Source organism: Aulonocara stuartgranti, assembly GCF_965226115.1.
Source record: "Aulonocara stuartgranti genome assembly, chromosome: 5".
Classification (NCBI taxonomy): Eukaryota; Metazoa; Chordata; class Actinopteri; order Cichliformes; family Cichlidae; genus Aulonocara; species Aulonocara stuartgranti.
Window position 1 is genome coordinate 13038462 of NC_138943.1, and position 18739 is coordinate 13057200.

An 18739-nucleotide genomic window follows, 5' to 3' on the forward strand; every position below is an offset into this window, starting at 1 on the left:
CAGCTGTCAGACTCCTGAACTCTGCCTCCTGACATCTGACCCACGTTAAACTCATGGACTGAACATACACACACCCACAATGGACAACTGTACCCTCAAACACAATAATAACATGGACTGAACCACCACTCACAACCACTAGCACTTTATATAGCCTCTGTAGAAACTATCTACACCCTCACTTATCTTAACTGCACTACTGTATAGCTCTGTGTAAATAATCATTCTGTACATTCGATAATCTTTAATCCTACAACTGTTTACAACTTGCATAGTTCCCATTTCTGTATAGCTGTATATCCCAGATTCTGTAAAGTTATTTATTTCATATTCTGTATAGTTTTTCATATTTATATCCTGTTCATAGCCTGTACATAGCTTGTACTCACTACAGCCTGTACATACTTATAGTTATAGAATATTCACAACATACTTCATACCGTGTACATTATAACATACCATAATAGACCCATTTCTGTAATATACTCACATATCTATATTATTGCTAATATATATTGTAATATATCTATATCACTAAAGCACTTCTGGATGGATGCAAACTGCATTTCGTTGCCCTGTACCTGTGCATGTGCAATGACAATAAAGTTGAATTCTATTCTATTCTATTCTATTCTATTCATACAATGGCTACAATATGTTTTGACTCCGCCCCATTGTTCCTATCACCTTTGATTCTAGCAATTCGATAATTTGTCTTTGAGAAGTAGATTAGAAGGTAGATATTATATGATCTTGTAAATCTAGAGATAATCGACACTTTGTATCACTTTATTGTTATTTCGAAGAACACGCTGACTTTTCTTAGAACAACATGAGATTCTTACCTGCAGGGTGTGGTTCCATGGTGTAATGTTTAGCACTCTGGACTTTGATTCCAGTAGTCAAACCCCAGTGGGGTATGACTATTAAGATAGACATTTTTTTAATGGTAAATGTTAAGATTAAAATTGCACCTGAATGATCCATCCATTTTGTTCTGCTTATCCCATTTAGAGTCACAGTTGGGTTGATACCTGTCATGGGTCCTGAATTATGTTTACAGCTATAATTTGGAAGAAAACTAGCCTTCTGGGGGGCAATTAGATCAAAACAGATTCCTATGTGTGTGGGTCCATGGTATAATGGTTAGCACACTGACCTGAGTTTAAATCGCAGTGGGACCTTTATTTCCTTCAGACAGATGTTTCATGTGGAAACTGAAACACATCTTGATCAAAAATAAGAACTGAAAGCAAGCTCTTTTGTGAAGCATTGGCAATCATGATGGTTCCAAGGAAACCTGGAACCGGGAGAAGATAAGTGAAAAACATGCCATTCCTTAAGTGTGTTATCAACACACTGTTTTGAGCCTTTGTTTTAGACTTCTCATAGTCTTGACCCCAGCTCTTCACAATGAATCTTGTAATACAAGATATATTTTATACTTTATATTGATCGTAATGAAAGGAACACATTTTTTCCCTGGAATTAGATCAGAAGATTGCACCAGGTTGTGACTCCATAATTAACACTCTGAACTTTGAATCCAGCAATCTTTGGCACATTCAAAGCCAAAATAGTTCGTTAGTTGTGCCTTTATTACATGTGATAACTGTACAATTACATCATATTGCAGGCCAAGACAAATTATCACACATTTAATATGTCCTGAACAGTTTAGCAAGTTTCTGTATTTGTTTATAGACGTATTTATAGACTTGGCTTTGCTCATTAGATCCCAGTTAGGACATCTAAAAGGTGATAAAAGCACGGATAGTTCACAGGCATGTACTGTAATAATGTGCAGAGCAAGCAATAACCACCTTTCATTTTACAGTGGAGCATAGAAAATGGTTTTATGGTCACCATTATTGTTTCTGGTTTGAGCTGGAACCTTTTAAATATGCTCTATTTCAATTCCAAATGTGTGAGGCATGGTGGAGCACAGGGAGTGACACTTTAAACCTGATTAAAGCAGTACTGGTAAGTTACCTATTGGGCAAAGTGCACCTCAGCTCACATGAAGCTGAAACAGTAGATTATTTGGAGGGGAGGGGAGTGAACACACTATGATCTTAAAAATGCTATGAATGTAATATTTGTCTTTTAAAACATAATAATATTTGTGCAAAAATGAATGCTAATTTGTCTGATAGTTGCTGAAATATTTTATTATGGAAGAAAGTGGCTGTTCAAGCATTAGACCTGTTAGTGATATGCATACAGGTCTAAACTTAAGCATCTCTAAAGCCAAAGTGTTGTGCATAAATGCCAAGCCAGAGGCACCCATGACAGTGTACGGTGATCCCCTTGACAGCCTTGTCAAAAAGACATCACTGCAAGTCTTGGGAAGGAAAGGGGACAGGGAACATTTGCAACACTCCAGTCCATCTGAAAGTCAGAGCAATACTGTCTGAAAACAAATGCCAGACTCCATAAGAGTAGAGTCAAAACTTTTCTCCTTTACGGATTGGAATGCTGGCAGGGAGTAACAAACAAGATCAGAGTTTTTATAATCAGTGAAAATGATGCAACATCTTTTTGCTAGAAAAAAAAAATTCTCAAATAAAAAACTCTAGAAAAACATCACTACAATAACATCAAAAAGCCAGAATGGACAGGTACCACATAACAAAGATCACTCACAAACAAAGTGGCATTAAACTGTGATGACCAAGGTGAAGGACGAGAGTCCAGGAAAGCCCCAGACAGGCTGCCAGTGCCTCTCAACAGATGATGAGGACTAACTAGCATGTACCGTAAGGTGCTCCAGGTCGACAGTTTGACCTGAACAGCAGGCCAGACATCTCTAAATTGTTCAAAATTGTCGAAATTCAAAATTATCATTGCTTGGACATAGTTTCTTTCAGGTCCTGAAGTGCTGTTCAGCAATTGATCCCGACCTCAAAGTAGTCAAGAAAATGCATGGACAAATACTGTTTTCAACATTTTCTATCTCATAACTTCTGAGGAAATATGAAAGTTCTGGACTTTCCTTTAGTATAAAAACTTTCACTATTGTATTTAATTTATAATTAATAAATTATTATCATTATAGAAATGTGGGAGAATGGGAAGCTCTTGGGGAAGCATTTTAAAAAAGGCTATTTTTGGTATTGCACTTATTGTTTCATAGTTCCAAGATGCTGAAATCCCCATTAAACTGCCTGTATCCACTGGAAATTAAATTGTCGAATTATTTATTTGGAGCTAGTTTTTATAAAGGGCAGTGTTTATGATGCAGCCAGGCCAGCAAGACAGCTACTTATTCCCACTTAATCCACTGTGGATTTTTTTTTTATATTTTTGGCAGTCTGGCTGAAGTGACCATGAATATTTCACAGCTGTATTACTGATACGTGGATGAAGAGAAGATTTCATTTCAATTCAGCATCCTGTGCATTGAGTAATAGTTGGAAATATTTTTATGTTTCCATGTCAGTGATAGCCATGGTCAGAGGCATTATGGTTTGTTTGTCTTGTTTTTCCTTCAGATCTGGCAAAAACATTCATTTGGGTTCAACATGATTAGATTTTAGTGGTCAGGGTTGCTGTGACCCACACAACACATTTTGGGCCGTAACTACATAATGTATGTTATTTTCAGCAAAAGATTTACGTTATATGGGTAACTTATATCAACAATGTCAGCTTCAATTTGTTAAAGCTGTTATACAATATTTTTTCATCCAGCCATCTGCCTGACCACCTCTATTGAGTTCTAAAGTTTGTGATCTGAAAGTCTGAGTCCACAGTTCAGTAATATAAAGTGGTAAAGTATTCACTATATCTATAGGTTTAGGAAGAAAGGGAGCTAAAATATAACTTTAGTTGTTTTTACTTGTCAGTAGTGTTAAAACCTCCCAACAACTGGTTCTCACTATATATGGTATTAGTACTGCTGCAACCCAGTAAACGTGTGCAGGGATATTGGATTGGATTGTTTTGGATATGCCTGCTTCTTGCAACATAAAGTGTTGCAAGAGGCAGGAATTGTGCTCAGTCATAAAGAATTCTGCACTGTTCTTCCGTGTGTACTTTCATTAGTATGTCCTGTACTGAGGCCATCTGAACAAACCACACATTCCTTGAACAGTACAGAATGATAAAAGCTGATTATTGTAAGAGTGATGATGAAAGTTCAGTCTTGGCTTTGGAGAACATTGGTTGGGAAAGGGAATTAAATACAAACGCAGCACTTGAGGCTGCTCTTTTAAAGTCAAATGGAAAAAATCAGCATTCCAACTTTCCCCCACAAACACACATGCTGATGTTTAGCAACTATAATGTTTACCACCTTATTGTGCTAGCTTGTTTACGCTGTATAAAGTGCACTAAGCAGAGGACTCCAGCTAAGGGGGATGGACAATGGGATTTTTTAAGCTGATGGTGGCAATAAATAAATCATCACGAGATGGATTTATCCTCTGTGGGCCATCAGTGCCTATATAAAAATAATGGAAATGCATCCAACAATAATTCTGTAATTCTCAGTAGGCAACAATTAACCTGAACCAAGGTGGTAAACCCACTGACTAACCAACAGTGCCTCATGGAGAGACTCACCAATAACATCCTTCCTATTTTTCTGCTGTTTTCAAAAACAAGATATGACTTTTTTTTAAACAAGTTATATGATACCAACAGTTTTCTCTGTTTGCATACTTCCCATACAGATTGCTGCTTACCTGGGACCTCTTTCACAAAGCAGGTTCAACAGATTCTGATTTGATTGACCCCCCCGAGATGAACAAGAATGGGTTTTTAGCTCAAGGATTCATCATGGCAACAAGTAAATAAAGAGTCAGAATAAGAATACTTTATTAATCACTAAGGAAATTATGTGGTCAGTTTCTCCAAGAGAGTAAGCACAGTAACTGACTAAATTAAATAATATAAAATGTGAAAATATTGCAAAGTTGCAAAATATAACAAAAAAGTTAATATTTACAAATAGCTCAATTATAAATATCCCAGTATAAAACCCAAATTAAATATATATGGTTGAAATTGATGTGCCCCCTTTTTTTAAACCTTTATTTCTCTGTAGACAATGTGCAAATATTAACGGTGTGCAACTGCTGCACTGTGTACTGTGCATTAGTTGTACAGAGAGTAGATTTTCTGTGTCATCTCTCAGAAAATCATTTGGGTAATCTCAGTCTCTCACTGAACGTGCTCCTGTGACTGGCCAGCACATGATGGGAGTATATGGGAGGCCTACTCCACCTTAAGAGAGTCCAGCTCCATCCTCACGTCATTACTGGCCTTGCAGATCAGTTTATTGAGTTTGTTGGCATCTGTGACCCTCAGCCTGCTGCCCCAGCATGCAACAGCACAGAGAATGGCGCTGGCCACAGAATCATAAAAAATCCTGAACATTTACCAACAGATGTTAAAAGATGTCAGCCACCTCAGAAAATAGAGACGACTCTGGCCCTTCCCGACTCCGGTGTTTTTCACACAGTCCAGTTTGTTGTCAGTGTGTACTTTAGGGTATTTATAGTCCTCCACAATGTCCACATCAACCCCCTGGATTGATACAAGGGTCAGCGGTTTCCTAGTCCTCCGAAAGTCATTTCCTTGGTCTTTGTCACATTGAGCTGCAGATGATTCTGCTCACACCATGTGACAAAGGAGTCAACCACAGCCTGGTACTCATTACCCTCACTGATGCATCCAACCACCGCAGAGTCATCAGAAAACTTCTGAAGATGGCAGGTCTCTGTGAAGTGGCTGAAGTCTGTGGTATAGAGGGTGAAGAGGAAAGGGGAGAGGACAGTCCCTTGTGGTGCCCCTGTGTTTCTGATCACCTTGTCAGACACAATGTTAAAGACACACGTATTGTGGTCTTCCTGTCAGGTAATCAACAATCCAAGACACGAGAGAGGCATCAACCTGCATCGCTGTCAGCTTATCACCCAGGAGGGTCGGCCTGATGGTACTGAATGAAAAGTCAAACAACATGACCCTCATTGTGCTCACCAGTTTATCCAGATGGGCGTAACTATGGTGATTTGAAGATTCAAACTTGACAATTTTAGATTTCAACATGTGGATCAGCAGAGTTACACCATAAAATGTTGTTAAGAGTACATTCAGACTTTTTGAACTGAAGTGAAAATTATTCTAGTGGTTGTCATCTCTGATAGATGACAGACTTCACTGTGTACTGTAGCACTGCACATGGTTGATATGACAATAAAACCGCTAGACTTGACTGAATCTAAATATCTGATTATATTTAAAAAGGATTTTATATGTGCAAAGCCATTATGTTCTTTGCACATATAGTGTGTTCTTTGACGTCGACTGCATGAACGGGGAAATTCAGTCAGTCAGCTGGATCAGGTGCAGCAGGAGGGGAGAAACAGTTTTTGTGGATGTTAGGTTCTCAGTCTGTTACCCTGGTAACTGTTTTATGTTAGCTCTTTTAATGGAACATAAATTCCAGATTTTTCTCAGTCTTAATAAGCTCCTGCTTTTGAGAACACAGCCCTGGACTTATTCTGCATCCAGACATTTGTAGAAAAAATGATTAGACAAATTATTTCCATTGTATCACAAGTGAAATGTTCTAAACTTGCTAATGTTGTTGTTAATGTAATCCTAAGCACTACAGTAATCTAGTTGTGAGTGTGATCAAATGTAAGGATTTCAGTTACACTTTTTTAAACCAACTAAAATGTCAGTCTGTGGTAAAAAAACAACAACAGCCCATTTAGTTTTCATGCAGAGATCACCTTCATCCTTGCTAGCCTGTTAAACTGAAGGTTCTTTTTTTTTTTAGATGTACACTGACATCTAGTGGTTACAATGCAACAATACAACAATCCTGACAGCATGCAATAGACCCTGAAAGTTCTGCTCCGATGTTACATTAGAATGTTGCTAATGCAGTGGTGCATTTGCAATTTAAAATGTTATATAACTGCATAATGACACAAATAACACCTACAGTAACAAACTGGACTGTATCAACAACATATTGTAGTATAAAAATTGTATACAGTCTGCTAAATTGAGTTTTACTTGCAAACAGCTTTTCTACTCTGTACTTAAAAGCATTTCAAACTACAAGCCATATTCACTCATTCACACACGTTCCCTTAGCACTTAGTTACATACCTTCAGTCACTTTTTACCACCCACTCTAACCAACGAACCTGGGCCAATTTGGGGTTTAGTATCTTGCCCAAGAATAGTTTGATGTGCTGGCTGATTCAAACCACCAACCAGTTAACAACCCACTCTACCTCCTGAGTCACAGCTGCCAACAAATTTCAGCTTATTTACACGACAATCAATAAATTTTCCAATTACTTTTATTTTTTTATTCAACTTTACAAGACCAAACTGAAAAATCTTTGCACACATTGACACATCTGTGTGTGATTTACTCCCACATCCTCCACAGTACTACAAAAATATAAAATATTCAACTAAAATGTTATGATAGAAACCAAAAAACACTGACAGACTTTTGCTCGGAACAAACCAAAGTTACAGTTGACAAAATTTAAAACTTAAGAATCATACATATCGCTCAGCGGTACGTTTGGTGAGCCTTTTTAAACAAAGAGCACATACAGTCACAGATAACTAAAATGATGAGATTATGTTTAAACATAATGAGTATTCTTAGCTTTGGAACTTAAAATGGACTTTTTACCTGATCTAATGTTCTGAAATAGCCTAAATATCCTGTTAAATGAAAATGTGGCTTGAAAAATGGCAACTTGCCAAAATAACACCTATTAAACACTGACTTACAAAAGTTCTCTCTTCTTTCCATCGACATGTTTTACATCTGACAACAAAACAAAAATTAATCATTTGTCTCATGTGAGTGGATGATGTTGACAAAAAAAGAGATTTTATCTCTTCTGTGGGCTGAAATTGTACTTGAGCAAACCCTGCTTCACACCGGGATGTAATCGAAGTTAGCCCACCCTGAGAGGTGGAGCTACAAGGACAACGCCGTCACCTCTCACAAACAGCATGGGGATGTTTCTCTTGGTAGACTGAAACGAAACAAAGATTCACACTTAAAATATTTCACTACTTAAAATATTGTATACACATAGCTTCCAATAAATGTGTTTAACAACAAAGACTAAATATATTTTACTTAAAAATTAAAACATGCATTTGCTTTAATTACATTTTTGTTGTTAAGATGATCCCTGTGATTTTCTCAGTAATGTTAACCCTTGTTAAAACAGAGCAGCGTTTTTTTGAGGCCATGATATAACAAATAGTCAGTGAAATATTATCCATTAAGTACTGTCTGTTATCTGAATGACACATTAACAGTTTTAAAAGATGAAACAGGTTCAACTCAGATCAATGCCACAATAGACCACCAGCACCTTAAACCAAAAGGGCAACGGGACTGGAAAGAAAATGATGTGGCACCTTGTAGAGTTCTTCATAAGTCTCCTCATCGATCTCCACTGTCGTCACAGTCTCCTCCACATCACCAAGGATCATGTTCAAGTGCTGATCGTAAGCCTGGGACAAACAAGAACAAATAAGAGTGCAAAGTAAAAGAGGACAAAAACACTCCAAAAGAAATTGAAGTGCTTGTTTTTAAAAAGTCTTCCGAGCAGCCAGGGTCACACCTGCAGCACTCAAACAACAAAAAAACAGCAACAACAACAAAACCCAGCACAAGACTCACATGAAGTCGGCCTCTGAGCTCGCGGTCATTCCTCATCTTGACGTAGATTCGCTCATCTAGACTGAGCCTGATCAGATCAAGTGGCTCCTCAACTGTGTTTGTAGTTGGTTGCTGCAGCACACAGAAAAAAATGACACATGTATTAGGACTGGGCGATATATCGATATATTTTTATACAAGATAAGAGATGTGACAATATCCTTTATATCGATATAGTCTATGTTACGTTATAATTATACTTGTGGAACCGCAAGTTTGCCTCTCTTTCGTCCACTTTTGTCTCTATGCTGTGTTACTCTGCCTCGCCTCTCTCCTTCACTGAACACAACTCCCCCTCCCCCATCGCTTCACCTGCAGGTAACGACAAGATGGACACGGCAGCTATCAAAGAGGAGCTGGTCGGTAAAAAGAAAACATTTGGAGATTACTATTTTAGTGTGGCAGTGTTACTCTCGTTAAAATGACATTAACGCCATAACTGTATTAACGCGGCAAATCTCCATTAACGAGTTACCGCAGGTCGCCCCGTGCGTGGGGCGTGTTGAGGCCGTGCAGCTAGCACTACTAGTATTTTCACCATTTACAACAGCACCATAAAGTGCAAAATGAAGAGTGTGTGAGAAACTGTGTGCTGTATCCCAGACCGCGAAGTCTCCCAGCCTCCTGCCCCGAAACAAACTACCTTACAAAACTCGTATACCGTATTTTTCGGACTATAACCTATAAAGAAATCGACAGCGCGCCTTATGTATGAATTCTGGTTGTGCTTATTGACCGCAAACTGCTTTTATGTGGTACACGGCGCTCAGCAATCTGCCAAAAATGCTTTAGTACGACTTTGGTAAGCTACGAAGCCACACTGCTTGATGGATTGTTGGAACATTACGGCTACCGTAGTCTGGAGCCTCGCGGAGTAACGCATACTGTGCTTCAACGTAAAATTACCGTATTGTGTGCATATAAGGACCACAAATGGCACCTGTAAGAGACATGGTTACGAAGCGGATTTCAAACTGAAGGTTGTCAGTCACGCAGTAGAAGTTGGGAACAGAGCAGCTGCGAAATCTGTCTGTCTTTGTTATTATGCTAAGCGTCTTTTAATTTACATTTTGACTGCACAATTGTGAGCGTTTTGTTATCCACAAAAACAACATTGTTTTATTTTATTTATGGAGAATTATAATTTAATAAATGCTGATAATTTATTTCTGAGTAATTTTTTCATGTACATCTACGCTGTATGTTAATAAAGATGTGAGATCTGGGACACAGCGTGACTAAGAACTCTTTTTGTTCTTTCTTTATGGCTTTAAAAAAAATATCGAGATATATATCGTATATCGCCATCCAGCTAAAGAATATCGAGATATGAGTTTTAGGCCATATCGCCCAACCCTAACATGTATGCTTGACATATCAACAGGATATTAACATTCAACTGCCTTAGAACATTTTCTGTGGGATCATCCCTGATTTGCTTAAAAATGTTACGGTCTAAAGTTTGGACATTTAATGATTGCTGTGTAATTTTAGCTACATGTATTTAAAACTTTAACTACATGTAAGTTACTTTTTTTTTTTTTAATGTTCTGTCCATCCACTTTTTTTTCTTCCGGACTTCAAAATCGGAGGCAATACTTGTACATGAATATCCAAAAATAAAACAATGTATAAAAATAAAAGCTGGAAACTTTCACTAGTCTTCCCTACCATATCTGTAATTTGGCCCAGGTCATCAAACATCAAAAAATGCCTGAGCACTGGCTAAATAGATATGAAAAAATGTAAGCAGTCCTATATTGGAGCACACACTAATAAAAAACAAACCAAAAAAATAAACTATATAACATTCGGAAACTGTCGCACTTCATAATAATGTAAAATGAAACGTGGAATATTTTCTAATATGGTCGAGCAGCAGGCACAGCTGAGATGCAATGACCTATTGCTTGTTCTGCCCACTCGCTTTCTTTGCAAACTCCTTATGCCCGAACCAAAAATAATGAATTTACTTTAATACAGATTAAAAACACAACAAATACCCCCATGTACAAGTCTCTTCTCAAGTTAGCATTTTCTGTGACAAGAATAATCGAGTGATTATCATTTCTAAATGACATAGGCCAGAATTAAATGCAGACCTTTCGAGCAGTTTTGGTGTAAACACCCAAAATATTTAAGGCAAAGTGAAGAAACATCGTGTTCCATGAGTTAACGGAGTTTTCAGTGAGTTGTTTAATGTTTAGCCCAAATAGCTGTGAACTGCAACCCAGACGCTACAGACCTAACTAACCCAACTTTAGACTAAAAACAGATAAAGAAAATTAAACGTGGACATACATTAGCGGTAATCCTGCGCTAACACGCTCTGCTCTGCCTAAAGAACAGTGGTGCAAATCCTACTGGCGGTAGCATTTACACGCTAGACATGCTAAATCAGCTAGCTTTTGACAGGCCCTTCCGCGCTTTTACCACATCAGTTATGAACAAAGTTACACAATAAGCTCGTTACATCAAGTACACGGGTAAACCTGTCTCCTCTTCACCCATAGGATAATTACATGCACGCTGTTAAAAGAACAACAGCAGAATTGAAGGCAGTTACACCAACCTGCTCAACTTCGTCCGCCATGATGTTTGAGTCTGCGTCGAATGACCGAACCAGTGCGGAGGTTGCCAGGTCTGCAAAAAACCGCGTTTTCACATAACACAAAGCACGCCTCCTGGATGAGACTATAAACATAACGATGGAAGAGGGATAGGGTTACATTACTTAATTGCATTTTAATTATTTATGTTGTTACAGCTATAGGCAAGGTGGGGGTGAGATTACATCAGGGATCTGCTTGTTTTCAGTGGCGATGGACAGGTTTACAGTGGAGGTCAGGCAGGAAACCCTATTAACTACGATCTTTGCAGATAACTGTGATCTGTAGTGAGAGTAGGAAGCAGGAAGAGAGCCTGGAGAGGTGGAAGTATGCTCTTGAGATAAGTGGAAGGAAAGTTAGAATATGTAAATATGTAAATGAGAGGGCAAAGCTGCAAGGAGTTGCAAGGAGCAGAGATAGTAAAGGTAGATGAGTTTGCATACCTGGGGTTGACCAAGGAAAACATTGGATCAAGAGGTGAAGAATATAGTGCAAGCCAGGTTGAGCAGCATTTGTGACAGAAAGATATCAAGCAAGAGTGAAAGGGAAGTCTACAAGATGGTCGTGAGATTTGTTGCGATCGATGGTTTGGAGCTGGTGACAGAGCTGAAGATGGGAATGGATGGACAGGATTAGAAATGAGTATGTCAGAGGCTGAGGTGATGCAGTTTGGAAAGTTGGAGAGGTAAGACTGAGACGGTCTGGACATGTGATGAAGAGGGATAGTGGAAATGAAGTCAGTATGGAGCTGCCAGGAAGGAGATAAAGAGGGAGAACGCAGAGAAGCTTCATGGATGCAGTGGAGGAGGATATGCAGAGGGTTGATGCGAAAGGGTAGGATGGTAGAGATAGGGAGAGATGAAGGCAGATGATCTGCTGTAGCAACCTCTAAAGTGAGTAAATAAAAGAAGGAGAAGAAGCAATATTTATTGTCTAACTTATTTTAAAATCCATGGTACACATTCAAAAATTAAATATTTTTTATTGTCATTGTCCTTGTAATTATAACTGTAAATTTGATTTATCCAAATAAATACAAATAAGCACTCATACGTGCAGGAGAGTGAAGTGCAAACCTGGCAACCCGAATGAGGACGCTAGCAGTTCCTCTGTCCTTTATATTGCCCGTCTGCTTTTCCAGACTTTTCCATCCCCCGCATCTCCGTACAGTGCAACGGCAGATCAGAGGTAGGTTATTAAACATAAACTATATATATATATTTGCATCATTTTTTTCCGTTTCTAATGGCTCATGTCTTTACGAAATTTCAACCTCACTGATGCGGCGTATTCTGTCTTGTTTTTCTGTTTTAGTAAATGCAACGCAACAAAAGTTTAAATGGACTGGTTCTTATATAGCGCTTTTCCACTCTTCTGAGCACTCAAAGCGCTTTACACAACTTGTGCATTCACCCATTCACACAACTGACATTCACACTCCGATGAATGCATCGGAGAGCAATTTCGGGTTAGTATCTTGCCCAAGGATATTTGGCATGCAGACTAGGGGAAGCCGGGAATCGAACCACCAACCTTCCGATCAGTAGATGACCTGCTCTACCACCTGAGCTACAGCCACAGCCACCCGACCTGTGTCAGACCTTCGCATTAACAGGTCAATGTGAGTTCATATTAAAACAAGCATCCAATACTTTAATATTACAGCTATAAGGCAAACAGTACAGGTTAAACCCACAATACCGTTGTTGTTCTTGTTGTTCTTGTTGTTCTTAAAGGAAACTATGCCCTATAACTCTGAATTTATCCAATTTATTAACTGACTTTAAAACCGCAAGTATCGCAGTTGAATTCAGAGAACTAAAGCTGCATTTACTGCATTAATTCAAGCAAGAAGGCATTCATTTCCGGACATTATTCATTTTTATAACTTTATTCCGTTATTGTCACACTGGGCAGGTGCCACGTGTAGAATGGGCAGCTGTCCCACTTTTTATCCAACTGCGCAGTGAGACCATTATTATTACTGTTGTTGTCATCGTCGTCATTGTTATTCTCTGTCCCACATGTTGAGATAATCTCCCAAATTTTGCTGTAGTTTGCAAAGGTCAGAAGTGCAGAACAGACACTTTTCTAATGCAAATGAAGAAAGTAAGGCTGAGATCATGACTGAAGTTTAGGCGAACAATGCTGCCTATGCTATACCCAACAAGGAAAGCTGTATATAGATATTGTTATATTCCCTCTGTGTGGCTCCAAAAGAAGTGTTCTATGTATATCTCTGACTGTAACCCCAGTAAAATACAGTAAAATCAAATGTATTTATATTTGCAACATATCCTTCACAAATTCCAGTGTCTTTGTTCCACATTAAGTTTGTTTGGATTTGGTCACACTTGCCACATGTGATTACAATTAACAGCATTTTTCTTATACAGAAAATCTTTTTGTTTTACAAATAGTTAACTTTATTCACTCTTTCTCTTGTCTTGTTTTTCTTCTCTGGCTTTCCTCTTTTTTTTTCCTTTCTGTAAATCTGTGTGTGTGATTGACTGCGTGTGCACCTCCTCTCCCAGTTCAGTCCAGTGTTCCATACTGGATTTGTGTGCAGGCTGAGGAGGCAGATCAAAGCAGTGCTGTTACCCATTCCACCCTCAGCTTCAGCGCGGCTGTGTGGTGGAAGAAGTCCCTGCTACAGATAAGCCAAACAACCTGTGTGGCCCAGTGCTAGGACCACTGACTGCACACAGTTTCATATTTGTAAATTTGTTAAAGTTTTGTGAGAAAGCAGGCAATATGTCTGCGCTTGTGTGGGTGAGGGTTTTTTTGCATGCTTGTTTTTTTGATCTGTCATGTCAAAACCAGATAAGGGTGTGTTTGCCATTAAACAGTTGGCAGCTGGTGGCCTAGAAACTGAAACTGGTGCCTAAACTCACAGTTGTTTTGTTTTGCTCACTTTCTGCTCGTCAAGGTCCTCTGTGTGTGTTACCTGCCAAAAGATGGCGCTAAACGATAGGAAGACAGAAGCTGACGTCATCAGTCGTTGAAGGTCAACAGATAAGCTGTGGGAAACTGTCACTGCAAATCAGTCCTGTTAACAGCTATAATAAACACGACAGTCAAAAAGGGTGATTTTAAGACATTTTCTCAGGTGAAACACTACAATAAGCTGCACCTGCTTTTACTGCATTGAAGTTTTTACTGATTTCAGTGGAGCACAGCTGAAATTAGCATAAAAAGTCAAAAGATTATGCAAGTGTCCTAAACTGTGTAATGATTTATCAGGTGTTTCAACTTTGTACAGATTTTTTGTTTGTAAATAGAAAGAAAATTATTTTTGTATTACATTTCAAATAATAAGAAGCACAGATCAAATGTTTTATACGCTTTGAACAATGTTTACTGTTCGGCTTTAAGCAAGGAAAATACAGAGTTGTTGTCTGAATGTGATACACACTGAATTAAAGTTATCATTTTTTCCACTTTAACATATTGTCATAAGTGTTTGTACTGTGAAGATTAACAGTGTTACAAGGTCATCTGCTGTAGACCTACTTTACTATATGTAGTCCAAAGAGTCTGCGTCTCAAGAGTGTTCCAGCAGACACAGAACCAGGGTCCAGTTTCGCAAAGCTATTTTTACCCAGTCTTAATTTTGTTATTGCACAAGTGTAGCTTACTCAAAGGTACATGATTTTAAGGCTAAACGAAATTAGTCATCTTCACGCCAGTTGAACTGAGCTGTATTTCCATGTAAACAACCAGTGTCACCTAGCCACCAGCTTTTCATGTTCCCATCAGTGACCGCTTCATCAAATGACTAAACATGCAACATATGATTGAGCCTCATTCTATACGGATCAGTTAAGCCCTGTCTACACTTAAGTCCATAAAACGGTGCTGAGTCTACAGTAGTAAGTGCTCTAATTGGTAGTTGCTTCAATCAAAGTTAAGACGTTTCATGGGAGTCCTGTCTGTCATCGCTTGCAGTTACCGGATCTTACTGACTTTCTATTAGCTATCAAAAAAATCACATTTTACATTTAAGCCAGAAGATTTGTATTGTAGGCTGATTATTTCATATTCATGCTTTTCCTGTTGTGTAACAATGGCATTGTGTGTGTGTGTGTGTGTGTGTGTGTGTGTGTGTGTGGACAGTGAGAGTTCCTCTACTGGCCTGAAATGAGGTCAGTGATATCATATGTATTGTAGATTGATACAAAGGATGATATAATACAAAAATCGAAAGCAACAACCTGCAGCTGTTATAAAAAGGTCTGCATAGATCACACAGCATAAACACAAATACAACAAAAGGCTAAAAGCTCATAGTTGAAATAATTGTTTATAAAACACCTGTAATTTATTTTATGGTGGAGCTTAATTATAACTGAAATCAGTGAAAAACGAATCCTTTCATTTATAAGATGCCTCTCAAATCTGATTTGGATCGTCCATCTCCATCTTACCCTGTTCTTAGCATCCTCCTCTTACCGACCCTCTGTATGTCACTACATCTGTGGAATAAGCTCCAGCGCCCACCCCACCTCCACCCCAATAAGAAAAAAAAAAAACTGAATTGGATAAGCGGTTAAGAAAATAGATGAATGGATAAAAGGTTGACTGTATGAATAAGGCCTATTTTCTTCTCAAAATAAAGTGAATGCAGTGTCATTCATAGCCACAGCAGGCCAGTGTTGGATCACAAAAATACTCTTTCTATTCAGTCTGAGCTTCCAATATAATATGTGAAAATAAAGTTGAGGAGAATAAAATCAGGAAAGACAGTGTCATATATGACATTGACCATTTTTTTTATATTGCATATGTGCATAACAAAGGGATTTTGTTTTTTTTAAATTGGCCTAAGGAAGTAAAATCAGCCTTAAGTCACTTATATGTTATAAATGCGTACTAATGGGCCAGTGAAAATTTTAAAAGTAATGATAAAGAGTGAAATGCAGCTCATTTGAGTGTTTAAACACTTAGAGTACGTGAGCCAGGGGAAAGCAGCACTATAGTTTAATTATCCTGGTTTATTCTTGATAAAACTCCAAGCTCTGGGCAGGCTAGTCAGTTGTCCATACCAGTTAGTTATTATGCATTTTTGGCTATAATATCTTTGTATTTTTCATTATTACATTTGTAAGTTCTGATTTCAATTCAGGTTAGTTTCATCTGATTTGTAGTGTTTTTTTTTCTCCTGTCAGTTTTGTAATGTTTGGCTTTTGTTTGTATTTGTTTTCAGTAATTTTATGATGCTCAAATGGTCATACAAGCGTTACAATAAACATATTCACCAAAGCTTGTCTGTAGTGACAAATTTGACCTATTTTTCATGTCTCCTTGTTTTTGAAAGGGCGCCAAATAATTTTCGGGTTTTTTTTCTTTATAACAAACTCCACAAGAACTATGAAAACACACATCTAAATATCTGTCTAATTTTGTACATGGGAGCATTGTTGCTGCAGAGTGTTTGTTTTCTGATCGTGTAACATGTTTTGCACTGATTGTTTGAATAGAAAAGGAGACAAAGGCAGGGAGCTGGTATGAACCAAATGCAGCTGTCCAGTTTCATCATCCTGCAGTCATGTGCACACACACACACACACACACACACACACACACACACACACACACACACACACACACACACACACACACACAGACAAAAAGCCTTAAACACTCACAGCAGATTCACACCTTGTCACCACCACTGCTCACTTCATTGTTTCATGAAGATTACTCACATTGACGCATTTACATGAACAACACCTCCATCTGGATGAGGACGTGCAGCTAAAGAAATATGACACCGGCTCTACTGCTTGCTGAGACTCGTATCTGTGTGTGTGGCTATATTCATATAGACTGTGATATTCTGACACTGACCCAATTAAGACAAACGTCAGCCGTGAAAACAACATTTTATGATTACTAAAGGATGGAGTAAGGCCTTTCTCCAATTATTTGGAGTAATTCTGATTAAAGTGCTGCCTGAATTTGTATCACGCAGTCAAATTTGCATCAGATTTAACATTTGATGTTTTTTAACATTGCGGGTTAATGAATCAAACATATGAATATGACAGGAGGTTAAAGGAATTTTTTTTTTTACATTAGACCTTATCTGACAAAAATGACTGATGGGAAATTATTACACATTCTGTGTCCTTTATTAAAGGACATCCAGTAACTTTGCAGCTGCACTAAACAACTTCTCATTCTTGCAACTCTAAGGTGGAAAAATGTTAATATGTCAATGAAAGGCACACGTTGCACTGATGTCAAGCCTTCCAAAAAAGAAAGACGAAATAAGAAAACATGCCATTGTTTACTTTTTTATTTGCAAAGAGCTCATTACATGTGATTCTGTATGTTCTGTGTGTGTGACCACCACCATCACTTCATTTTGCTCAGGCTCGCTAAATCTAAAGCATTACAGTACACTTTGTTTTTGTGTATTTGGAGTGTAGTTGAATTTAGCTCAGATAATGCCACAACAACTGTGTTTAGCGGTTAGAAAAGTGTGCTTGTGTCTGAAAGAACTCCAATTTAAGACTAAAGATGTGCTCACAATCACCCATAACGTTTCCAAGCTTGTTTGAGCTCCAAGTCCAGTTTGTTGTCTGGTGTGATCCCTGTGTTCTTTGCCCAGTTCCAGTTAAGAGAACCACACTACTTAAAGAGGTGGCCCTGTGTACTGTATGCTTGTAGTGATACCAAATGACTCATCAGTTGTGCAATTAACATTTATAAAAGGACAACATGTCAGTGTTTCCCTATTTAAGCCACCAAAAACCATCAAATCATGAACTCTGTTGTGCTCTGCTGAAAGAGTGTAATAGCAAGCACAAGAGAGAGAAGTTGAGATCCTGAGCCAAACGGAAGCTCTTAGCTTTCTCAAGGTGCAGGGCATGCGCAGCCAGTGGGGAGTAGGGAAGGTGTACAGTCTTGCTTGTACAAGGTAGCCAATACCCTTGAAGTCCTGCTTCAAAGCTTTGACATCAACATTTTGGCAGTTGGTGTAAAGGCAAAGTGTCTGAGAATCTCAGGGCACTTGCATGATTTTTTGGTAGCATGATGTCAATCACAAAGTAGTCCCAGCCTTTACATAATTTACATAACTAACTTCAATATGTGTTCAATAACACCTGAAACCAACAACTGGGACTTTAAACACATCAGGAAAATTTAAGTGACTTGCAGGCACATTTTTCTATAGACTTCTTTATAACTGTATTTCTTTTTGCAACAAAAAGCCATACTGGCTGTTAGAAAGATTGCAGCTTGAAGGCACTTCCATGTTGGCATCACATTTCAGGCCCAACGACTAAAGTTTATGTAAGTCTGGACTCCACCAGTGGAGTTGCCCAGTGATGAACAACTGATTTTTATTTTAGAACTTCCTGCGACCTCTGACCTCCGTGTTTGTTGATTACTGCCAAAT

At 38.4% G+C, this 18739-nt stretch overlaps 2 protein-coding genes across 3 annotated transcripts in view; both read right to left on the reverse strand.

The window, feature by feature from the left end:
- LOC309707366 (uncharacterized protein) overlaps positions 1 to 18739 on the reverse strand; it is a gene marked incomplete at its 3' end in the record, with an annotated part of 455076 nt that overhangs the window by 415734 nt on the left and 20603 nt on the right. The gene's annotated exons all lie outside the window — the stretch shown is intronic.
- lsm3 (LSM3 homolog, U6 small nuclear RNA and mRNA degradation associated) lies at positions 7308 to 17064 on the reverse strand. Of its 2 annotated transcripts, none has more exons than XM_082534447.1 (5): positions 17040 to 17064; positions 11295 to 11416; positions 8684 to 8794; positions 8419 to 8514; positions 7308 to 8024 (listed from the first exon to the last, which is right to left on the reverse strand). In XM_082534447.1, the coding sequence occupies exons 1-5, from the start codon at positions 17047 to 17049 to the stop codon at positions 7944 to 7946; spliced, it is 420 nt and encodes a 139-aa protein (XP_082390573.1). In that variant the 5' UTR covers positions 17050 to 17064; the 3' UTR covers positions 7308 to 7943. The 2 variants fall into 2 exon arrangements, with proteins under 2 accessions (XP_082390573.1, XP_082390574.1); XM_082534448.1 differs by lacking the exon at positions 17040 to 17064 and adding an exon at positions 12385 to 12515.